The sequence below is a fragment of the Parasteatoda tepidariorum genome, chromosome 4 (assembly GCF_043381705.1).
Source record: "Parasteatoda tepidariorum isolate YZ-2023 chromosome 4, CAS_Ptep_4.0, whole genome shotgun sequence".
In the NCBI taxonomy this organism is placed as follows: Eukaryota; Metazoa; Arthropoda; class Arachnida; order Araneae; family Theridiidae; genus Parasteatoda; species Parasteatoda tepidariorum.
The window spans coordinates 77,380,945-77,407,856 of record NC_092207.1 but is presented as its reverse complement, the minus strand read 5'-3'; the positions used below and the strand labels follow the sequence as shown (position 1 = coordinate 77,407,856).

Genomic DNA, 26,912 nt, shown 5'->3' with positions numbered 1-26,912 from the left:
ATTCCTCTGATAAAATTAAAAATATGTAATAACTTGATTTTATAAAAAATAAAAAGACTACCTGTGCAAAACTTCAAAAGCAGATCTAGTCTTTTACTTATAGAAATATTTGTTATTATTACACTTAGGAAAAATTAAGTAATTATTAATTCCTTAAAATTAAATTTCTTATGGCTTCCAAAAGTCAACTTGTTTTTTGTGGTCTTCCTCCTCTTAACTAAGGCTGTGCAATATTATTAATAGAATTTTTTTAAAATAAAACAAGTCATAAACTGAGATCTCTTGAACTTTTCCAGGTACTTAATGCTTAACAAGTTTTATAAAAAATAGTTATTCAATGCATGAAGTAGAAAAATTATAATGTATGAGGTAACAAATAAGTTCTCTATTTGCAAAGCTTATGATAGCAGCAGCAAGAATAATTTGTTTTTGTTAATTTTTGGTAAAAATAAATTATAGACATCAGTCACTTTTATTAAGCTACAATAGCTTTTTTCACAAAAGTTATAAAAAAAATTTGCATAGTGTTTAAATAAAATTGCAACTTGACTACTCATACATAAAATAATATATCAGATTTAAATAATCTAAAGATATATGCAGAAAATTATGATGTGAAAAAGCTTTGGAAATTTGTGTACTATATTAGATCAAATGAGTGTAGCTTTACATAAAATTTCTTTTTTGTGGGTTTCGAAATGCAGCTAACAATCTTGTCAGCAAAAAATAATTTCATTATTTAAATTCTGTTTAAAATATGTAGATTTTGAACACCAAAAGATATATAAGGTGTTCCTTAATCACCATTCTTCCTATATATTTCGGGAATGTATTTCTATAAAGAGTTAAAAACAACTTAAATAACAATAGTGGCAATTTAAGTGAAATTTTTTTAAAAACAAATCTGATGAATCAGTCACGATAGACCATTCTAAAAGTGAAATTAAAATTGCCAAAACCAGTGCTCTTGTATGAATTTAAAAAGCCTTCATACTTCTAACTCTAAAACTTTTAGTAGAAGGGTCTTTAAATTCATTAAAAATAAAAGCAATAATCATTGCTAATGAGTTGAAAATTTCATGCACTTCAAGTTAGTTGCAGTTTGCATTTTTTTACTTCAAATTTTAGATTTTATTATGACTGTTTCTTTTGTGTCCTACACTATGCATATAATATTAATTTATTTACAAGAAGGATTATGAAATACATGACATTGTTAGCATTTAGAGAATAAACTGAATAAATATTACAACAATGGCTAGTTAAGAATCTATTGTTACATACCTATAAAAACTCTTTTATAGGCAATAAATGTGAATATTACTTAGCTGTTTCATAGAAACTTGACGGAAAAAAATATCGTAATGGTAATGAGACTTTTCAAAAGTATTCCATTATTGATATTGCAATTATAAAAATATTTAATAAACTGTATTTATTTCTAAATATTGCAGAATATTACTTTTCAAGAACTAACTCAAATTATCTTGAGCAAAAACTGAATACCAAAAATAAATATTTTAATTGAAAATTGAACTATTTTTTAAGCTATAGTTAATGAATTTTTTTAATGTAAAAATTATAAAATAAACTTTTAAATAACAATATTAATAATTATTACTTTTTTAAAGTAAATGTTCAGATAGATTTAAACATTTTATTGTTAAAATTACTTGAATGTACATTAAAACATTTTTAAAAAGAAAATCCTACATAATTGCAATATGTTGTACAAAATAAATATAGTAAAATAATATGTCAATCTTGAAACAAAAACATCAAAATAATATAAAACATGTAATTATAAAGCAATATTTTATAATAGCTGAAATTTTTATTTCATACAGTAAAAAATAGTTGTACAAGTACTTCATAACAAGTAAAAATATAGACTTTAAAACAAAACAAGAAATCAACGAATGTATATAAAAAAATTATGACACTAAATAAATCTTGGTCCTATCTGCAGAAATGTGGAAGACAGGAGATTTTAATAACCTAAAAAAAAGCAATATAACTAAATATAAATTCAAACGACTTAATTTATTTGAAACATATATGCATAACTCAGAAATTCATAAAATAAAATATGGAGTTAAAAGAAATATATGTTTGCGATAGTGAAAATTTTAGAATTATACAATTTTTGTAATGTCAGTATAGAGAAATTCAGTTATACTTCACTTTCAAAAAAATTTTATTATTTTGCTAGCTGTATTATTATTTCCTAAAAAAAAGTGAATATGTATAATTATAATAATTATAGAATTTTTAAATTAAAGTTTTTATCTTCCTAATTTTTTGTGTTGATATTCGGTATTATTGATATTTGGGTTATTATACGTGTAATTTCATACGTGTTTAAAATAAATTTGCATTTTATACTGTAATATTTTTACTGAAGTATATTTTGCATAGTTTAATTTTCATAACTTCAAGCAACTAGACTTAAAATTAATATCATACTTGCATTAGTCTCCTTAGTATAGTAATGTTATTTTCTTACATAGCTTAATCAAATAAATTGGTATATTCCAAACATTTAAATCACTTAATCGGACAAAAGATTTATTCTACATTCTCCACGTTAATGTATGAAGAATTACATGAACTTTCCATCCTACTCTATTCCTATCTTTCATTATTAATTAACTAATAAATATTTTTGAACATTTTTTGTTTAATTTTATTCAATGAAATGTGCTTTATTGAACACAGTTGCAAAATCAAGTATTTCAGTATTTCAGAAATATGAACTTTAAAAATATGACGTTTATCATTTTCAGCACCCAACATTGAATTTGCTTATAGTATTGAAACAGGTACAGTGTATATGTCTCATAACTAATTTCTTTTGTGCTTATTATGCTACCTTCTGTACAGCTTAAAGTTTAGTCTTGATAATTCGAGCTTCCCATAAATCTGAGTTAGTGGAAAAATCATTTAAATGTCAAAACAAAAACCAAAATATACACATCATATGAAATAATTACTACATGAACTAAGAAACTAGGATAAATATCGTAGCTAACATCCAATATTTTAGTATAATTTAACATATAAGCAGAAAACTCTAATGTTACTTCAAATTCCATAACATTTGTTCCAAAAATTGGTTCTGACTATTAAAAATTTTATATTTGCGCAGACCACAGGTAAGGATTAAATGTATTAAGTGGCTGAATCTTGGAACTACAATATAAAGTGCACTTAAATTTAAGAATTGCTTTAATTTTTTACATTCAACTTTATGAATTCAACAGTTCAAGATTCAGTGCCTGGTCCTGTCCACCTTGAACTATCTATATTTTACTGCATTCTGTTAGCGTTTGGTTTAGCGATTTCCTTAAAATCAATTTTAAATTTACTATTTCTCTTTCAATCAAAAGGAATTTTTTTCTTGTGTGTTTGAAAATTGAAAACCAAATTCAATCTTTTTAAAATATTCAATAAAAGCAGCAACAAATATTTTGGGTATTTATATAAAATACTCCCTTCTTTTCAAATAACTTATAATGTTCGTACAACAGATGGGCAATAACTTTTAAGGTGCGAAATTCACTAAGTTTTCATAATTGAATAAAAGTATGCTAAAAGTACTAACACATACACTTTTAGTGGAGGATATTTTCCACTAATACATAACTTTTTAAAAATTTTGTCGGCACTTAAGCATACAACCAATTGATTATGTGACACTTGATAAATCTCAGTAAATAAGTTATGTTGTGGCGATTAAATCTCTTTGGAATCAAACTTATTGAAGCAAAAACCAGAAATTAAAACTTAACATTTTCTATAATGGGTAAAACTTTCCTATATCAATGACAGGATATAGAAAATCATGAAAGTGAAGAAAAGTTGAGCACTGATCAAGTTTACATTGGCATATTAAACAGATTTTATGTAGGATTAGTACCTTTGAATAAGAATAAATAAAATTATAGATTAACATGAGAGATACAGCAACTTACAAAATGCATTAGTTCAGCCCACCGAGGCAGATGTACTTCATGTTCACATATTCGTCAATTCCATAATGTGATCCTTCTCTTCCGATCCCGGATTCTTTGATACCGCCAAATGGAGCTTCTGCCGTAGATATAATTCCTTCATTTACTCCTACCATCCCAACTTCAAGAGCTTTAGCGACTCTCCATATCTGAGAAATATCTTGAGAGTAAAAATAACCTGAAATATTGCACGTGATTTACTAGGAATAGTCAATGAAAGTTAGTTAGAAGTACACATTAAAACAATTGAAACCTTCAAATCATTATGTAATAATACTTTTTAGTTTTCAGTTCCTTTTGGAAAACTTTCTGAGCTATAATATTTATTTTACAAAGGTGCCAAAAACTACAAAGTAGTGAAATTTAGATATAAAATTTAAATTCTTACCTGCCAGTCCAGTCTTGGCAGTATTTGCTATTTCTATAGCTTCTTCTTCAGATTTAAATCTATATTAAATTAAATAATTTTTATTTATAAACTTCAGAAACAGTACATAATATTATTGATTAAAATTAAAGTAGAATTTTAGAAATATATCATAATTAACATTTTAATATATTTTTTTATAGGAAATTTATAAATATATTAGAAAGATACTAATTCTTTATACAATAATAACTTTGTAATTTTTCTTTAATTGTATAACCTAATTTCTTTTGGGACAATTTTTAGCACCAAATGAAAGTACACTTTTTTGAATTTCTATAATATTTTTTTTCTTCCTTCATACCTTTATCTTTCTGAAATGACAACATGAACTACTTTTAATGTCCAAAAATTTTCTGTTCCCCTTTGAGTTGACGTCAATGAGGTTTGGCTGTTACAGTAGACATTCATATAAAGAGAAGTATTATTTCAAAATATTCTACTGAAATATTATTAATTTTAAAGTACCTTTTTTCCATCTCTTGCTCTTAAACAAAACAAAATAGTAATTTACAGTTTAAATTTTTGAAAAAAATACATTTCATTGTTTCATATCTTAATACAATTTCTCGTTCTATAGTCTTCAAAATGTTTAAGAACAAAAAAACAGATGGCCCATGGTTATAAAAAATAAGTTTCAAATTTTATTAAACAAATGACTTGACAATGTCTTGTATTGAAAATAAGTAATATTAGTTGTTATTATTTCTTTAGGCTTGATTTGTATTGCCAACATTTTTCATACCATATTTTTTTTTTCTTTAAAGGAAGTTTTGAGTTATAGAAATGATAAGATTTTATGATTTCTAGACTAAAGTTTATGCATCATATAAAATAATTGACTAAACTAATTTCTGACAAATAAAAAATATTCTATATAAAATCCAATTGCAAAATAGGTTTATAAAAACTTAACTATATATTTTTATGATGCCAAATATTCATATTTTCGAATTTTATAAACGAAAAGAAAAATGTTAAGAATAAAAAGAAATCTTAAAAGTTTTAAAAGAATAATGCAGAAACAATTTTAAAGGTTTACAATCTTATAGAATAATAAATATTCTAATTTTTTAAATATCAAATTATTTAATAATTTTTTTGAAAAAAAATTGAATTTTTTTCATATACAAACTTCATAACTCCAGCTACTGGTCCAAAAGTTTCCTCCTGACAAATTAACATGTCAGTCTTAACATTTTTCAGCAGAGTGGGCTCATAGAAACATTTCCCACTGGAATGCACTTTACCTCCTGTAACTAGTTCTGCACCTTTGTTTACAGCATCTTTTACATGTCTATCCGCCTAATTATAAGAATTACATTCATATTAACTTCAATAAAATTTAATCAGGGTGTCTGGCAAAGTTAACCATATTACTTCCCAGACTTTTACATCTTGAAGTTAATAAAATATTAAACAGTAAAAATTTTTTTTTAAAAAAAAAAGCTATCACACAATTTTAAATAAAATTTTAATAGCATATGCAAGCATATTAGTTTTTTTTATCAGGCTTTAACTAAAAAAGAAAATTTTAAACTAAAGATTTAATTTTAAATAAATATTATTAAACTTAACATAAAATAAATACTAAAATAAAGTAGTAGGCTATTTTATTTTTACAAGTATTTAAATACTTTTTTTATATAAATAATTTTTCTTACTTTTTAAAGCACATTAATAACTTAGAATACATAATACTCTTTTTTACTATAGCTACATAATTCAATGGAATAGAAATTTTATGAAATTCATTTTTCTTATTACACACCAAATTAATTGTTTTACAAAGAAACAGTTATTCAAATAAGTTGGTAATTACAAATTCAGTTAGTTTGTAATTACTGAATAATACCTTATAACTCTTTGATTACAAAGAAATATTATGGGAGACAAAAAAAAAAGCACAAGAGGAAAAAGAGTGGAACACATTTTTCCTGACAAGACAAAATTAAAATACAGTGTCATGAAAATATTCCATATTCTGTTCAGGAATGTAAAGTTTCTTTGAGTTGGAAGTTAAAAATTTCCCTTACTTTTTTTTAGAAAAAAATAATTTTCTCACTTTTTCAGGGGATCTGAAAATTTTCCCAGCTTTTCTAGGTTATTCAGTTTGCTAGATACCCTGTTTCAACTTGAAAAATAAAATAAAAACTAAATATGAAAGCAATATTTAATAGATTCTACTTAATATGCCAAGATTTTAATAAAGTCAAAACATTTGATAAATAAAAAGNGTGTGACAACTGAGCTAAAAGCATCAATTCCTCGAGAGGTAATGCTAAAATGATGTTGCTTGAGAGACACACACGAGAAGTGATGTTCTTTTTTTTGTGTAGTTGAAAAGAGAGTTTTTTTCTAAGAAGAGATATTTCTTTGGGTAATATTTTGTGATTGTTCGTGTGAATGTTTAAATAAATTATTTGGTACAACTCACGTCTTATTTCTGGTTGTTGTGACACAACACTGTTAATGCTGCAGCACCATCAGAAAGAGTGGACAGCATGAAATTGCAATTAAACAGGGAGTGGCGGCGCTTCACTCATTATATGTACACTGTTTGGTATGCAGCATGCAGGGATAATGCATTTCATAAAAATTTGGCGACCCCCAAAAAACTTCAGGCGACCCCCACAGGGGTCGCGACCCCTAGTTTGCGCACCACTGGATTATATCATTGCTGTATCTTTACAGCACAAGAAATGAAAAATAATTCTGATTCAACTGTCCTTTCATCTTTCTTGACTATTACATTTTTCTTACTTTTTTCCTATCTATTCTATTGATAGCATTTCCCCCACGTTTTATCTTCTTTGATTTTACCATGTCTTTATTATTCACATTGAGTTTAAATGTTTTTCTTTCTTATTTGATTAAAACTTGAGAAGTGATAGAATCAATTGAGTGAAGTTTTCAAATGAAAGCTACAAAATTATTTAGAGCAATTGCTATGATTTTTGATGTTTTTAAGGTCACAATAAAATAATTAATAACAAAATAATATAAATTAATAATTTTTTTTAATTTTTTCATATCTACTCTATTGACAGCATTTCCCCTCATGTTCTATCCTTCTTTGATTTTGCCATGTTTCGATCATTCGCATTGAGCTTAAATGTTTTTCTTTTTTTATTTGATTAAAACATGAGAAATGATAGAACAAATTAAGTGAAGTTTTCAAATGAAAACTACAAAATTATTTAGATTAATAGCTATGAGTTTTGATATTTTTAAGGTCACAAAAATGCCTGCGACCTTCATCTATTACAACTATCAGAAATAATAAAATTGGTAACAAATAAAAAATGACATCTAATGAAAGTTTCTCTTTGAATAAATAAATGACCAAAAAAAAAATCATAACATCAATCCTCAAATTTCAAAAGGAAAATTTTATAATATAATTGTAATAATATCATACTAATTTAAATGAGCTCTTCATTGTTTAAATAAAACAAATTAATGCATTTAAATAGATATTTTGGTCCATTCTTTTAAAACAAAAAAGAAAGTTATAATATACCTGCCCAGAGTTTCGAAACTTGGAAGCTATGGCACCATCAGCAGCAGCTGATACATTTGCTGAATTAAATACAATAAATGGAGCATTTCCACCCAACTCAAGCGACACTCTCTTCACATACGGAGCACAATCTTGAAGCAAAAGCTATAAGATAATTAAATTAAAAAAAAAAGTTCTAAAGTATTTGACAATAATTTATAACTTATACATTAGTCACGTTATAGTAGTAACAATTAACAAAACTTCTGCACCACAATGAAATTTATTTTTAATACCATCAAAAATTTCAAACTATTATTTTTTTATAGTAATGTAATTAAAAAAATATGCACATTTGAGACATTTTCAACATGAATAATCAAACGACAATGAATTTATTTATTAATTTCCTTTTGAACATTCAAATGAAAAATATAAGATTTCCATTGCATTTGACAAGGATTTTACAGCCTATAAAGAGGAATATTTACGTTTAACTCAAGTTTCATTTCAGGTGCCGACATTTTGCTAAAAAATAACTTCTTTTTTTTAAATAATCGTATGCACAACAAAAAATACATCTATAATACATAAACCATACATTTTAAGTTACCAAGGTTACAGTTAACAAATGTTTCTAGAAAGGAGATATACAAAATTTATTTCAAATTATTTAAAAAAAATTTTTTTTTAATTATAATTTAAATATGTAGAATGAAAAAAAAAATAGATTTTTTTTTTACCATTTACATTATCAATAAATTTACTTAGAAAAGCAAACTTTATAAAGTTGTAGAAGTGTTTCTCCCATAAATAATATTTAATAATTATTTGTCTCATGATTATTAAACATTAAAATTGATAAACTTCATTTTCTATCAGTTTAAGCCTAATTAAACCTTGCTACATCATAGTTGGGTTGCAAGCAATTTCTGAATTAGCCTTAAAGCTGACATCTAAGCAAAACTTAACTTACATTACAAAGTTTTGATTCAATAATTTTACTGAAAATATTAATTAATACTGTTTACTATTGATGTATTTCATTCAAATGAAAATCCAGAACACCTATATTTCACAGTATTGGTTTTAATCTTTTAAAAGAATTACTGAAAAATTCAAAAATTACTTTACAAATTATGATGCAGTGAAAAAAAATTTATCACAAGAATTCAATGAATTTTTCTGAGAATATTAATTAACACTGTTTGCTGTTGATGTATTTCATTCAAATAAAAATCCAGATCGCCAATATTTCACAGTACTGGATCGAATCTTTTATATGGATTACTGGATTTAATCTTTTACATGAAATGCAAAAATTACTTTACAAATGATGCAGTGAAAAAAAAATCACAAGTAAACTTTTAACAAAGATTTCAGGTAGGAAAACAAAGAAATGTAACAATTTAATCTGAACTATATCGAACACTATATATCAGAATGAAAAAAAATATTATAGGAAAAAATGGAACAGAAAATGTTTATACATATTAAGGATTCAATTTTCTTAACAGAAAACTAAACATTTTCAGATTAAAAACTTGCGTAACAGGCAAAGATACCTCAGATAAATATTAAAGTATATTTAAATAAAAATTTACATTACGTATATTTTTAAAAAAATACAGCTAATGGGATAATTTTTTACAAATCTCCTGGTAATGCCAAAAACCTTTTACATTTATGGGTATGATTAAATAAATATCTTACTTTACCAACAGCAGTTGATCCAGTAAATGAAATAGTAGCCACTTTTGAATCTTCACATAATTTTTTTCCTATATCTTTAGTGTGAATTCTTGAACAAGTTACAACATTTATCACACCAGAAGGTATTTTTGCTTCTTCAGCAATCTGAGCAATTGCCAAAGCAGATAATGGGGTATCTTCTGCAGGTTTAATTACACATGTGCATCCAGCAGCTAAAGCAGCTCCAACTTTGCGAGTAATCATAGCATTCGGAAAATTCCACTGAAAAATAGAATAACTTGAAATGTTTCAAATGGAAATAATTAATATAAAATATAAGAATTTACTAAAAAAAAGTTATCAAAAGTTGCCTAAAATGCTTTGCTTATATTTTATTTTTTACCTAAAATTGTAAAACAAAATTGTAGAGATCTATATTATCTTTTTGCAAACAATTGAACAAACTTATATGAACTACTAAAAATGAAATTGTTCTAGAATCGTTTGTCCCCTGATGGTTGAAATTTTAGTGAAATATTTCTAATACGCATACTTAAGAATACACAATAATGAAAAATATGTTATCAATAAATTTTTCATTTCTTCTTTGGTACAACATGAATGATATGTAAATAATATATAGTCTTCTTGTTTAGTTTTCTCTCTCACACTCTCTGTTTTGTTAATTATCTTTTTGTTTTGTTAATAATATTTTTGTTTTCTTTAATACATAATATGTACAGAGAAACATAATAAGCTATTTTTTTACAAGATTCTTCAATTAGTAAAATTTAATTTAAATTGACTGAGCATTTGTTAGCTTACTATTAATAACAATTGAATTTAAAAGCAAAGTAAAAACTTTTTGTCATAAGTGGATTTTTGTAAGGTTAAAGTAATTGATTTAAATATTGAAGTAATGCATGGTATTTCTATGTAAAATATTATGCAAAAAAAGTTAATATAAAAGTGTTTAATACAGAAAATAGGGAGTTAAGGAGGAATAAAGCAACACAACAAAAAAATTTTAAATGCTGCAACAACAAAAAAATAAATAAATAAAAAATAAAATACGATATGATAAAAATTTAAAAAAATTTTTATGCAGCTTAAAGAACTGAAGCATGGATTTAATTTTGAATATTGTTATTACATTATTAATCGTTACTTTTCAATCAATTAAAATATGGAGACTGTGTTCCACTCAACAACAGAAAGATGTTTATCAATGGCAAAAACAACACAGAATAATAAAAATAATTTTTTCTAAAACTCGGAAATGGGTATCAATAAATTATAAATGTGAAAAGTTTTGATACATTATGAAACACTATTTTGTAGAAGTGGGGAAAATGAAAGTAAGGAAACTATTGTCCAACTAATATAAGCTATAATATGATTAATTAAAATAATATGATTAATCGCAAAGTTCATTTACTAGCATTTTACATGAATGAAATAAGCGAAATGCAACTTACTTAAGAAAACTTTTGATGCTAGGAAACAAAATAAAAAGGAAATTTTTAAACTATTCCTGGATTATTAATTAGTAAAAAAAGATTCAGGATTGCATTTAAACGTGTTTTATTTTTTAGATAAGAGAACTTATACAAGAGTTCCTATGTCTACCCACACTTTAAAGAGTTCGGACATAAAGTTAGCAATCTGTGGTTGTCTGAGATCCAAAATTTATCAAAAAGAAACGAAACAAAAACTTTCTGTATAAAATCAACATGAAATCTTTAAAATTCTTTTTCCTTCTTTTAAAATAAATCTTTGCTTGTTGATTTGTTTATTGATTAAAATCAAACTTCAGAGTATCAATTTATTATATATATCTACGAGTTTAATATATATCATATTAAAAATTAGCATTAAATATCCATATATTTTGCAAAATTATTGCCTTTTAAAGAGTATGATAGTTAAACTTAACATTTCACCAAGTTATTCACAATATTATATGTCAACTAAATAGTTACAATTAAACAAAAAAAAAACATAAGTTTGCTAGCTGAAAGAACTAAAAATAAAGTTTATATTTTTATTTTTGAAGAGCTGAATCAACTCAACTAATCAATGCACAATTATGCTGTAGTTACGTGTCTCTTGACTGGTAAGAAATTTAATCGAAATGTAGCTCAATACAGCTAAAATGATTTTGAAACTGCATTAGACGTCAATTTAAAAGAAACGTCGACAAGTGTGGTAATTTATTCCACTATCATTTCTCTTCTGCAACTCTAATCTGGACCATTTTGAAGATGTTTGTCATAACTTTCTTTAGATACAGGAACTCTAGTAAGTTTCACTGATGAAAACGTTAAAGTATAACATAAGAAAAAATAAGGAACTTCTGAGACTTAAGATTTGCATTTATTAGTAGTAGAAACCGCAGATGATATTAATTTTGCAGACACAATAATCTAAGACAGCAACCAATATCATTAATTTCAGAAATAAGAATAAGTAACATTAAATTTTACCAAACAGTTCACAGTCACTGAGTGGTAAGACATGGCTAAAAGAATTTCATCACTGCTCAATCACCCATTAGAAAGTTAATTGACCACATTAGCTCTTTTCATCTTAACCAAAGCACATATATCTTACAGCAGGCATAGCAGCGAATCACTTATATACATGTGTTCAATGGTTTCCTCTATGACACAAGCTGCCAATACAAGAGAAAGAATAAAACAAAAATGAGAGAGCTGGTTCGTTTGCCCACAATATTTATATCAAAGAATAATTTACATAATATCGTTGACACAGAAATTATGTTAAAATAAACAGGGGATAATTTCTTTAAACTTCAAAGAAATGTAAATTAATAGATATTAAGAGGTCGGACTAGTAAATAGCTAGTAGGATAGCTAGTGACTCCATCTTCTGGCAACATGCTATATTATAGCAGCTATAAGGTTACCACAAAAAGCTAATCAAAGATAATTCTCAAAGTGACTAAAGTGTAAATTGTGTAGCAACCCATTTAATATTTGTGTAGTAACCCATTTAATATTGGCCCATTTGAATATTTTGATCGCAAAATGTTACGAAATGCGCTCGTCTTGATATTTCACACATTTTATTTGACATAAAATTTATCAATCGTATCATTTATTGATTGTATCAATCAACTATTTAGCCATTATGTTTAGTAACACCGTTGTAAAAATAATTTTCATAAACGTATTTAACATTATAGTCTAGAGTAGAAAACGTTTATTGATTACTGCTTAAAAATAGTATAATATTACAAATTTTAATTAATTTTATAGCAAAATAGTTTCTATTATTTTTGAGCAGAAGGTGGTATTATAGTAAACAAGTTTAAATCATACACACAAAAAATATATATATACCATAAAGATTTTTACATTCAAACAGCATTGAAGTCCATTTTAAAATAAATCTATGAATAAAAAAAATTTTAATTCATTAAAATTATTTTAGTACAATGTTTTTAAAATTATTAGATTTATACTTAGAGTATACTTAGTTTTGAATTTTTTATTGAAAACTAAATTTTACAGATGAATATTATTAAATAGCCACAAAGAAAAGTACTCACAGGTGTTATAATACCAGCTACACCAATTGGTTGCCTTATTATCATCAGCTGTTTACTTTTAGCTGGCGATTGAAGAATTTCTCCATTAATACGTCTAGCTTCTTCTGAAAACCATTCCAAAAAAGATGCTCCATAACCAATTTCTCCTGTTGCCTCCTTAATAGATTTGCCCTTTAATAATTAACTTAGGTCAATTAAGTAATACCAAAGCATCGACACATAATTAAAAACTTTAACAAGTGGTTTATGAAAGCATAAGAGCTGGGCCAATAGTTTTATAAGCTTGTTCATATTTATAAGTTATAATTAATAACATTCTCATTACTAAATATTATTAAAACATAAAAGCTAAATGAATTCAGACAAAAAAATATTAATAAGTAGAATGTAGATTATTGTTTAAACAAAGTTCAATTATTTATTTATTTTTATACCATAAAACTATGACTATGATCATTATTTTAGGCTATAAAAAATATGTAATTAAATCAAATTTTAATATCTTCCATCGAAATAATTTAGGGCTTCATGTTCAGAGGGTTAAAATTTTCAATTACTACATTGTAGTATTTGAGTTGCTTTTTTTTTTTTTTTTGAAATCAGATAGTAAATTTTTTAAAATTAAATCAGACAATTGATCAGAAAAAAACATTACTATATGAATTATTATAAACTTACATGCAAATTCAAATGANTTTGAGTTGTTGTTTTTTTTTTTTAAATCAGATAGTAAATTTTTTTAAATTAAATCAGACAATTGATCAGAAAAAAACATTACTATATGAATTATTATAAACTTACATGCAAATTCAAATGAAAAATGTCTTTATTGTAATCCTTACTTAATTTATTTATCTACTTTTGGTCATTAGAAATTTTTGAATTCAAATATGTAAGATAGAAAATAGATTCAGTAGACAAAACTAGATAGACAAAACTAGATTGAGTAAAAATCAACAATATAACTGCATCAATTTATATAGGTGAAGATAGAATTAAATATATTTGTGGCACATTAAATAACTTCCAGTTGTAAAATATCAGAAAGATTTGTGTTAACAGCAGTAGTTATTTTTTTGTGTGATTCAATTTGTAAATAAGTCTTACTCTGAAGTGATATAAAAGATATTATAGTTTATACAATATTTTACCTTTATTTCATTAAAAATAAAGAAACTGGAACAATTAATTATTTTTATTTATTTAAAATAGATTTCATGACGGTCTAGCATCAACAATATTCATTTACTGGGTAGCATTTGTATAAAATAAACTTATATCAGTTTTTGCTTCTTAGAGCAATACCCAAGGAAGTCTATACCCAGCAAACACTTGGTCAATATTCAAAGTATGATTTAAATATTTGGAAAGTTCCAATAGTCATAAACATTCTAGGCTCTGTAACATATCACTATTAATAATCCATGAGTAAATTTTCATTTAAATTTCATTGCTCAAAGAATGTCAGGCATAATAGTATTTACAATAGAATAATAAAACAGAAATAGTAAGAATTACCTAATATTAGACAATACAAAAGAGCAAGTTATGTTAATTAACTTAGTATCAACAATAGTTTACATTGAGGCAGGATGGAACAGTTGTTAAGGCACTGAGCTGCCAGTGTGAAGAACCATGGTTCTATCTCCACTGGCAGCTTGAAGCCCACTAGCTCCAGATCGATAGGTAAGAGATTGTCTTGAAAGTAAAGGCTGTCGGTCAGCAATGCCAACCATTTCTTACCCTTGTGCAATTGGTCATGAAATTGAGGAGCTTTAACCTTCTTAACCCCTCAGGTCAACAATGTTAACGGTTTTAGTTTTTATAATTTATATTTATTTAAATATCAATGATAATTATACATCAATTTAAATATCAATAGTAAATAAATATCACAGTCACAGAAAATCTATGCAAGTAAGCTAATTTTTTAATGCATTGCTTTTTTTAGCTGTTTTAACTATAACATTATACATTGAAAACATTTTAAGTAAAATAATTTGTTAATCTTAGAACTAAGGAATACATATTTTTTGCCTGGCTGACTTTAGACACTCAACAAACATGTTAATAATTTTCATTACAATGGAAACTCACCATCTCTAAAGTCATCAATTTAGCTAAACTGTCAGTATGTTTTTTCAGAATATCAAACATTCTTCTCAAAGCATCTGACCTTTCCTATTAAGACATAAATAAACATTATATGTTGCAAGATAAAAAGAGTATTTTATGCTGAATTAACATATTTTTTCTTTAGTTAACAGTAGAAAATCATAATGAAGTAATTATGTTTTCATTACCAATTTTACATTTGATTGATAAATTAATTTTATTTGATGTTATATTTATAAATAATATTTATAAATTATTGGTATCACTTTTTAATGTAATGCACATAAAAACAATAAATATTGAGTAACATTTGTTTTTGAGTTCAAGCAGTTTTTTTTTAATGTTTTTTTACCAATACTATTTTTAGCATAATATTACAGTGTGTCTGAACATATATTTTAAAATTTTATATCAATAATTATTTTATAGACTTCATATTTTTTATAATTTGCCATAGAAACTAAATGAAACTACATTTTGCAGCTGTAATACATCAATATAGTTATATGGTGCCAGTATATATTATTAAACAATATTTTTATTATTGTTTCATTCTAATCAATCAATAAATACAACTTAATACAGAAAAAGGGTATCACAACAAAAGTGCAACATAAAGTATGAATTTCATACCATAACACAAAATAAGACATATTTTTGTCTATTATATCAAATCTCCTGGCATCAGAAGAACTACTTTAATACATGTGTTAACTACAGCACCTTTTTCTAAAAAAAATGCAGTTACTACAAATTACTTTTAGAAAACAAACTTTGCTGTTGAACTTAATTTAGACTAATGTTTGAAATGGTTTTGAATAATAAATTAGATTATTCAAACATGCTGAATAATTAAGATATATTGATTCATGTTTACATAAACCAGATGAGAAATAAATTACAACAATTTTAATGAAGAAAAATATGTTCTTCTCCATTGTAATAACATGCATATATTCTTTTAATATTTCATGAGTGTACTACATTCACATTTGAAGACATTGCAATTCAAAAGGTGTAATTCAAATTAGAGGTTGGTCCCGTAGTAAACTGATCATTAAGACAAGGTTCCCAGTATAACACAGAAGTCAAGCGGTAGGTGACCACTTGGATCGGTCTACGAAGGGACCGAGGGTGTGCAGTATTTGTCCTTGTAAAACTGTTCTACCCTAAAGTGCTTGACTTTGCGCACAGATTGTCGGGCTCCCGAAGCGGGGTTGCCACGCCTCAGTAGAGGATCAAAATTGTGTTGTCTTCGGATCATTCTCAGAGATGCTTACCAGACCGTTGCCAATATTCCATTGTGCAACTCTAGTGCGACGTAAATAAACAACAACAAATCAGAGGTTGGCGACTTTGAAACCAACAGTTTTTTACTTCATGGGAAAAATTTACATGCAGCTAAAAAAAATCTTATTTTCATATTTCTTGATTGTACCAAACTAAGTATTATACACTGGCCAAGGCAGAATACTATCATCATGAACCTTTAAAGCAGCTGCCATCTTCAATAATGAAAACAGAAACATGTATTAAACTAATTATACATGTGATTTGCTATTCTGGAGCATCATGCATAATTTTTATTAATGTAGCCATTCTCATCACATCTGTTGACAGATCTACATAAGATTTGCACCAACAAGATTTTAAAAAAACTAGCTCCATTTAAACCTTGTTTCTTTACCAATTGTTAAAAGTAGTTGCTAGGAATTGATACAAGCTATTGTTCTTTTGTATTGCACTACTCACTGCACTGCTTCTTTTTTTTTAATGTAGCATACTATTCAACAAACTGCAAAAAAGTAGCAATAGTTTTGCTACTTGTAGAGTGCTACTTCCAACCACTACAAATCCTAAGATGCACAGTTGAGCAAATGATCTTAATTGACAAAAACTTAATTCTTGAAAATTTATATGGTATTTATAAGAAGAGGATTTATATGTTTTATGGGGACTGAAGATTTATATATAGAAAAAAAAATTGAACAGTCTATTTTCACATTTCACTTACAACAATAAACAGATTTAAAATTTTATTCGCTATAATTAGGTATGGCAACACAGGTGCGGCATAAATTAGACATCTTGTGGTCTGCATGATATATTATATTTGAAATATTCTTACTGTGTTTAAAAAAATACTGAGTTCTAAAGGGTTATCTTCGAGTAATTGAGAATAGGTTGGAATTAAAAATAAAAGGTTGAAAAGAATTTGATTAAAAGCTGAAGTTATTATATTAAATCGGGTTATTTGACTTCAAATTATACTGAATTGACTGTATTAATGCATGACAAAATACCTTTGCAGTAGTGTTGCTCCATGTTTTGAAGGCTTCTGAAGCACCATGAATTGCATCATCCAAATCAGAAGTGTTGCAATCAGGAACCTTTGCAATAACTTCTCCGTTCGCAGGATTAAAAACCTATTTTGTTTTAAAATTAACAAGGGCATTTGCATTAAGTAAATTAACTAGGTCAATCAATAGGAATGGAAAAATAGTTATATCCAAAACTTTTTCACATTAAACATGAAATAAATAACATAATTAAATTATACAAACAACTGTTTAAATGTATTAAATAAAGTAATAAAGTTAATATTTTACTGAATAAATTTTTTTATATATCCAAAAACTTCAAATTAGATATTCAATTCAAATATTTTAAATTGCTATTTTTAATATGTGGTAATAAAGAAATTTAAACTAATATTGATTAGATGAGTCCATAAAATATAAGCTTGTAACAAATTTTGAATGTGATATTTGTGCCAGTAAAATACATGGAATCGAAGTCTTGTGGTTAGTCACTGAGCCGAAACTTTTGGAGAAAATTTCTTTCCCCTTCAGAAATGTCTAAATTGAGGAAGTAACCACATGAATAGGTGATGCTGCATGGGGTTTTGAACTAAGATGTACTTTCACCTTTGCGGTGCACTCTTTTCAAACGAAAAGAGCACCTTCCTGAGTTAATTCGCAAAAGGCCAATGGCTGGCAAGCTAGACTTATCCAAGTGTCATTAGAAACAACAACATCAAATTTCGAAAATTACAATATCAATAAATTACAATCCTTAATTCCATATTTCAAATCCTTAATTATTAATTCTCCTTTTGCTTTGTACTGTACTGTAAAATTAGATGAGTGAAAAATAAACTTATAAAAAGTATTGTTCAAAAAATATACTCTTAAAAGATTTTTCTGATAACCATTATTACATATAATTATTTTTAAAAATGTAGGCAGAAAATTGATTAGCAATTTGAGTATAAGTGTGCCTTTTAACTTACTTATTAATATTTTCAGTATGAAAATTTTTAAATAGGTCAAATGGCAAATTTTTAGATAATTACCACAAAATACAGCATTCTAAAGTTATAATACATTTGATCAATTTATACAAGAGTGAAAAAAAGTAAAATTAACAAAACGTATTAATATTTATTACAAAATAATACATATTAACAAACTTTTAAGCAATACTTTTTTTAATAAATATTAATAAACCTTTTATTTTGCTAATATTAGAGCACATATAATATAAGTCACATTATTCAGTTTCTTAAAAATGTGTAAATTAAAAAATACAAATAATACTAACATCAAATTCCTTTCCAGATTTAGCTGATACCCATTTGCCATTGATAAATGTTTTTCCTTCTGGGATAGTAAATGTATGTAACATATTGCGGCCAATAACGTCTAACTTTCTCTGTGAGAGAAATAAAATATTGAGAATATGACAATGACATATCTTGAACATTAAGGAAATATCATAGAATAGAAGATCTATATAATGTAACTATAAGCCACAATTCTTCACAAACCACATTGACTTAATCTCTGAAGCCAACCGAATTGATCAATTTGTGGAATTTTGTTTCCAATCTTCTTAATAATTTAAATTTATGTAAAATAAATAAAATTAGGTAGTGCATATTTTTGTGTTTTAAAGTGACTGCAAAATAAAAATTATTTTAAAACAAAATTTTTGATCTATTTCACAAATGCCATGCTAGGAAAATAAGTTTACCTAATGATAAAAGAAATGATCTACATAACACAAAATTCTTTACAATGCAAAAGCTCATATTTCAGGATTTACATTATAAAAATTTCCTACAGTATTATATTTGAATCTAAATACAAATTTTTAATTCTCTAAGAATTATATTCAATCTTACAAACGTAACTAGTACATGGATAATATATTAAAAATATTATTCTAAGAATAACTAAAATTAAATTTCATTTTTTCAATATTAAAAAATTAATTCTTCAATAAGAAAAGTTTTTGCAGCTTTCCTTACAACAAAAATAAAATTATCCACGCTTGTTTTTAATAAGATATTTCGCATATAGCATATAAATTCAAGTCTTACCTTTACTGCAAAATTGCTTAAAAAATATTTATCTCTGATATAGTGAACAAAATTGGTGACTTTTGTTGCAATTTAATGGACAAAATTAATGTTAAATTTTATCAAAAACAGAAATTTAGCTTGGAAAAACAAAACAAAAAAAAAAAAAAGATTTTTCTCAGAAGAAACAAATGCAAAGAGGAAACAGAAAATACTCAATAAACATAAATCATCTTTAAACATTTGCCACCTGTTTCCAGAGCAACATTTATTGATAAACAGGTGTAAGCAAACTTACTAGGCAAATCTAAAAATACATGCAATGTACAATGAGTAAATTCTTATTTTTCCAAATATTTTATTATTAGAAAGACTCACTGAAAATATTTTTTCCTAGCTCTGGCAGTTTTCAATTTACCTACTATATTGATGTCTATATTCATTTTATGATTATTAGTTATTATAAAAAAACTAAACTACACCAAAAAAAAAAAAGTTTTTCTCATTTTTATGATTTAAAAAAAGTGAGACTACTTTTTAGTGGGAAAAACAAGAAGTAACCAATATAAAAGAAAAAAGTGCAATTTTTCAGACAAGAAAAAAAAAAAATAATGGAAATAATAAGCTAAGTTACAAAAAGACAATGGAAACTGAAAATACCCCAAGTGTAATTAGACTGTAATTGTAAGAATTATACCTAATTGTTTTTAATTCATAAAAATATTCACTTTTTAATTAATAAAAATATACTTATTTTCAACAGGATATGCACATTTGATAAAGATAATACATATGAATACACTTAAAAGCAAAATTAACATAAGAAAAAAATTATATAAATAATCAGTGAAAAAAAAAAGAGAAGATAGATAGCATATCAGACCTTTTCAAAGTATTCAATAAGATACAAGATAACAGATCAGATATCTTAAAAAAATGAGAAAAAATATAAGAACATTTTTCTTTACTTTTTAAAAGCATTTTTTATATACCATTCAGTTTTTAAACTTGATTTCGCTGTAAGTTTATCATAATTAATTGAAATATCAATTTTTTTACATTTAAGTAATTAAGATTTAACCTTAAAATCAGAATTCGCCAATCCACACCTTGAGTCATTGGATTTGAGTTTCAGTTCTCAAAAACTTTGCCAAAAGTAAAAATATTCCTTGGAAAATTACTAGCTAAGTGTTTTGGTATCATTGAAGAAAAATTATCACTTCAAAAGTCTATAGATTTAATTAATATAAACACAAATGTATAAGATAATAGAATTCTGTTAATATTAGTAAGTGTAAAGACAATGATATAACTCTGATGCATCTTAAATTCAGGAAATTAATTGATATTGCCCTAACATTGCCAATAATTACAGCAGGTTGCAAAAGAGGTTAAAAAGTAGAATAAAATTTAGAAGAGTAAACTTTGTTAAGGAACAAGCACTTGGGTTGTCCTTTTCAGATTGTTTTGAACATTCTGTAAATTTTTGAAAATTGAATTGTAATTATAAGTATTATGATTGTAAAATTGAATTGAATTGTAAATTGAATGATTGAAAATTGAATTGTAATTATAAGATATTGAATTATAAGTATATGCATTAAACTTATAATTCAATACTTTTCATAACTAATTTTTGTTTCTAATAAATTTGACAATATAGTATAAAAAAAATGAAAAAAAAACTGGAAATAAGGTGGAACATTTCTTGCTTAAATATTCAATCAATAATTTTATAGTGTTTACTTTGAATTATCGATGTTAGTTATAATATAATCTACGTTATAAAATGGTGGTATTTCACAAATGTATTTATCTCTATTCTAAAATTTGATTTGATTCTTTATTTTAAAATTAACTTCTAAAAAATTAATTGAATGGAATTACTCTCTAAAAAATATTTTTGGGAAACAGTGAATAAAATTATCCTTTTAACAAGAATTCATTTTTTTAAAACAAAATTTTAACTTTCAAATATAAGTGTGAGGCTAATAAAAGAAAAAAAGAAACAATTTTACTTATATTGTGGAAACAATTATAGCATTATTTTGGAATAATATTGGATTGAGTTGAGAGAAGTCTTAACAAATTAAGTAAAAAATAATTTCTATCTACTGTATTAAAGAATAAATTTTTTTTGGCATACACTGAAAATTATAAGATTTCTGTAAAGTCCATCCAAAAGTGATGAAAAATCTTGAACAGTTAGATTATTTTACTCCTCCTTTGCTTTTATGCATTACAGCAACTTAAAATAATGATGTGCCTATGATGTAGACATTAATAGCCTAAAATAATGTGCCAACAATATTGATATTAATATCCTCTCAGCCACATAACTTTTTTTTTTNCATTAAATAAGTGATCACTTCTTAATTTGTTTTATAAAAATTTAATGAAATAATAGATATTTTACTCACTTTAAGTAGATGCTTCAACATTCTTGCATGTAGTTATTGAAAAAAATATATTATAACCTGAAATTTAGTTTTTTAAATATAAGTAACATATAAATTTATAAAAGAAATTATTTTTACTAACTTAAATGAATTATTTTTGGCAATTATATGAAAAAGGAAAACAGAAACATTTAAAGTGCTTTATCATGTACTTTAAATGTTTTAATAGCTTTCTATTTCCTTCTCATATAATTCTAGCATAAATTTCTGTTTCTATTCAAAGAAGTATTTCATTTAATAGCTATTGCTAGAAAAGCAACATGTGCTTTTGAATGTATGTCAAAAATTTGTTACTATTTATTAGTAATTAATATTTAAGTCGAAAAATTAATATCAGATGAATAAATACAGTATTACAAATTTTTTTATTTACACGTTTAAATCCGTTTTAAGCTAAAATTAATTTTTAAACTTAATTTTTCACAGTATTGTCGGTAGTTTTCAAAGTTTACTATAAAAAAAATATGAAAATGTTTAATTTTTTTATTGCATTCATTTTAAGAAGAAAAAAAAACTAATTTTAAATCTATAAGCCCCCAATTTAAACACATACAGTACATGACAAAGGTTTCAATAGTGCTAGAGTTTTACTAAGTTACGAACTATCAGAGAGGAAATACGAATTAAAAAAGGAAATTCTAATATAGGAAGATTGACAATTATGCAAACTAAAAAAATACCTAAATTCAATCACTCTTTAATTTCAAATATATCCCCTTAAGCAAATATATTGTAATTTAATTCATTTTAGAAGAAAAAACCCCTCTCGCTTAGTTGCTTTCTTTATTTACAAACAAAACAGACAGGAGAGAAAGAGGAAGTTGGTGAAGAAACGGAAATGATGTCAAATATCACATGACTCTTCAAGGGGAAAAAATCTATATGTTTACTCCCCCCCCCCTTGTTTTGCGCATTCCTGTGTTCGTTTTCTTGGCATTCTATTTCCACAGAATCAATTTCACATAACTTGATTTAAATTATCAATAGTTTCCTTGCAAGTGTATTTAAAAATATAAAATTATTTTGTTTGCAATAAATAAGAAAAATAATTGTTTTTTCAATTCGAAAATTCCAGAAAGATACGCAAAAATTAGATATATCAATTGAGAAAATGTATTTAGTTTTTAATATTTATCGAAGTTAGAGACAATGAAAAAATATTAAATTCTACAAATAATATAAAAGCATAAAAATTTAATAAAATTGAATAATGTAATGAAATTTTTAAATAACAATTTTTTATTAATAATAAAAATATTTTCTTATTCTATTAACATTAACTAACAAATTTAAAATCCCCGAAGCAACTTTGTTTTTGACCAATGTAGATTTGAAATCCGCTATACTATAAATATCAAACTGGGAAAAAAAAATAAATAAATAAAAGAAGGAATGGAAAAAAAAAACGTTAAAATCAATTATTTTAAAGAATTAAAATTTTTGTGTGGTTTTATCGGTTACATTATATTTTTATTATTTTAACTTTAGAGTCAGAACCTAATTCTTAAAGTATATGGATCTTTTTATGTTATTCCTTTTCTGTAAATCCTTTTCCTAATTTATTATTCAAAACGAAACACTCTTTCTCACACTTTAAAATTCGCATCCTGTCTATTAATCTATTTTTTTGTTCAAGTATGCATTAATTAAAGTAAAACATTTTCCCCTTTGCTCTTTGAGGGAATCGCACGACGTATTTAATAAACCAATTGTAATTATTAATGTTTCCCTTTTCCCCTAAGATCTAATAAAATAGAGGGAAATACACATGCCACTTTCCCTAGGATAAAAACTAAAGCACACAGATTTTGGAGCGCCATTTGAGTTCCGCCAATGCTAGAAAGTGATCTGAATACACGATGTGAAGCTCAATAAAAATATTTCTTCCTTCCAACTGTTGTCTGCTTGGCTAAACATTCGACCATGATTGCTAACATCACACACACACACTTACATACATACATTACAAAAAGGATGGAGAAAAACGAGAAAAATTAATAAGTAATAAAATTAAGATAATCACTATTGTACTGATATATTTTGCTTTGGCTGTATTGATAAAATATTAGAAAGCACTCCTTTTTGCTGATATAATAGTATGAGCTGATGAAGAGATTATATCTCTTAATTTTTTTGTTTTCATTCTTTTCAATATATATTCTTTAAAATATAATACTTTAGTTTAATAATAATTTTTCTTCTTCTCTTTTCATTAATCTTAGATATTTTGCCTGTTTTCTCTATATTTTCAACTTATATTTGCGTCCTAACCGTCTTTCTTTCTTTAAATTACTATAATAAATAACGATGAGGAAAAAAATATTTCTGTTCTAGAAAATTTATTTTACACGATCCACGTGCGGAAACTAATTAATGTGCCTCAAGGCCTTTGCATTGACGGTGCTCCTACTTCAGATCTGCCTAACATAATAGACTTTTCAATCTCCACTGTGTGGCTCTCTTTTTCATCAATCTCATACAATTGATTATAAAATAAATGGCATTATGTATTTTATGCAAATTTGGGAAGGAAAAAAAAATCCTTGCTTTCACAAATTAATTAATGCAGCTCCAAATTGCTTCGGAAGATTTAACTAGCACTCACCGCTTCCACAATTAACTGTTCATCAACTAAAAAACTTGTCGAAAAAAGTACGGGATTACACTTTTCATGTGTGGTAAAAGCGAAATCCATAACATAGTTCCCAGGAACAAAAGGAAAATGAAATCATTATCCCAGAATAAAAATGAAATTAAAAGAAGCTGCCAATCACGTTTATTTTTCAAAAGATAAAAAGTAAAAGTGCGTTTTTTTAAATAATTTTACCAGATATAGAAAAATCTCCCTAAAAAAATTAGAAGCTTCAATTTGAAAGAAAAATTGTGTTGTTCTTGAATACTTATTTTTAACGTTAGATGTTATTGTCGAAAAAGAAAGCAAAACTCGAAACATTTTCAAAATTAAAAATGTCAAAATACTATAAAATTAAAATTCAACCCATCTGGTCACTATCTACCTTCGAGTTATTTCGTAATTTTAATTTATTTATTTATTATTATTTTTGGAACCTTTAGTTTTTTGAATATTGGATACGCTACGCAGGCATACTAACTCAAGCAAATCTTATTTCATAATGGGGCATTAAATAAGTGATCCGCCTGCTTCAGTTCCCCTTTATGTAAGAAGCATTTCAAGATTATTGCGAAAATGGGTATTAATTTTTTCAAAACGAGCAAATCCATATAAAACCCATCTGGGCATAAATTAATGAAATTATTAAAGATTATCAAATATTATATTAAGTATTAAAGAAACGATAGGAATTACACTTAGCAAATTTTTAAAATTTCTTGAAAAGAGTGATTCTTTTACAGCTGGTTTCATGTTAGAACATGGGTGTTGTATTTTACTTCAAGGCACAATCGTATTTAAAAATACTCAAAATAATATTTTTAAAATTGGTTTAATTACTCCGAAACAAACAATTTCCAAGTAAATTATTATAACGTATAATTTGTGAAATTTTTTGAGAAGTGGATTCTATTAAAACTGGTTTCACATTAAAATTTGGGTATCATATTTTCTGGAAATGCCAAAAAGTGATGGGAAGTATTTCAAGATTACTTTTAAAATTATATTACTTTGTCCAAATCAAACAATTTCCAGCGTACACACTAAAGAAACAGTAGTAAGGTCGATTTGCGAATATTTTTTAGAATTTATTAAAAAAACGATATTCTTTTAAAACTGGTTTCATGAGAAGATGTATTCAAATTTTCTTAAAATGACCAATTACGTGTAAAAATATTTAAAAGAATATTTTTGAAATTGATTTATTTACTCCAAATAAACCATGTCCATGCAGCTATTATTAAAAGGACACTTTATGAAATTTTTAAATTGTTTTGAAAAGCTGGATTTTCTTAATACTGGTTTTATATTCAAATTTGAACGTCATATTTTCTTAAAAAGCCTACCTATGAGGAGAAGTATTTCAAGATTAATTTTAAAATAGTTTCATTTGTCCGAACACACACGATTTTTAGGGTGCATATTGAAGAAACAAGTAGTAAGGATTATTATTATTATTTTTAATTTCTTAAAAGCGTCTTTCTTTTTTAAACTCGCTCTATGTTAAAACAAGGGTGTCGTATTTTATTTAAACATCCTTCATGGTCAAAAATAATTTAAATATTTTTAAAACAGATTTATTTTCTCCCAAAACACATAATTTTCAAGTATTATTAAAACGAAAACTTTAAAATTCTTTGAATAGCAGGATTCTTTTAAAGCTGGTTTCATGTTAAAATATGATTGTCATATTTTCTCGAAAAGCCCATATATGAGAAGACTTATTACATGATTATTTTGTCCAAAATATGCAATTATTTTGTCCACAATACGCAGCTTACACAATGAAGAAATAGTATGTCTATTTAAATATTTAAAAAATTATCGGACAGCCCTGTTTTTGTGCAAAACAAGTTTTGAAAAAATGACGCTTTTCAAGAAATTTTAAAAAATTCGCAAATTGTCCATACGTTTCTTCAATATGTAAGCTGGAAACTGGGTGTTTTGGACAAATTAATACTATTTTAAAAATAATCTTTAAATACTTCTCGTAACATATGAGCATTTCCAGAAAATATGACACTCAAATTTTATTATTAAATCAGTGTTAAAAGAATCCCGATATTCAAAAAAAATTACAAATTTCAGAAACAGTCCGCTTAAAAAATAGTTGGAAACTACTTGTTTCGTTGTTG

At 25.6% G+C, this 26,912-nt stretch overlaps 1 protein-coding gene across 1 annotated transcript; it reads right to left on the bottom strand.

The window, feature by feature from the left end:
- Window positions 1-1,643: 1,643 nt before the first annotated feature.
- On the bottom strand, window positions 1,644-22,983 carry LOC107442269 (succinic semialdehyde dehydrogenase). Its single transcript, XM_043041519.2, has 12 exons — window positions 22,826-22,983; window positions 22,107-22,163; window positions 18,927-19,037; window positions 17,627-17,749; window positions 15,306-15,389; window positions 13,209-13,379; window positions 9,656-9,916; window positions 7,964-8,107; window positions 5,576-5,745; window positions 4,402-4,460; window positions 3,975-4,191; window positions 1,644-1,998 (listed from the first exon to the last, which is right to left on the bottom strand). The coding sequence occupies exons 2-11, from the start codon at window positions 22,125-22,127 to the stop codon at window positions 3,983-3,985; spliced, it is 1,353 nt and encodes a 450-aa protein (XP_042897453.1). The 5' UTR covers window positions 22,128-22,163; window positions 22,826-22,983; the 3' UTR covers window positions 1,644-1,998; window positions 3,975-3,982.
- Window positions 22,984-26,912: the final 3,929 nt, after the last annotated feature.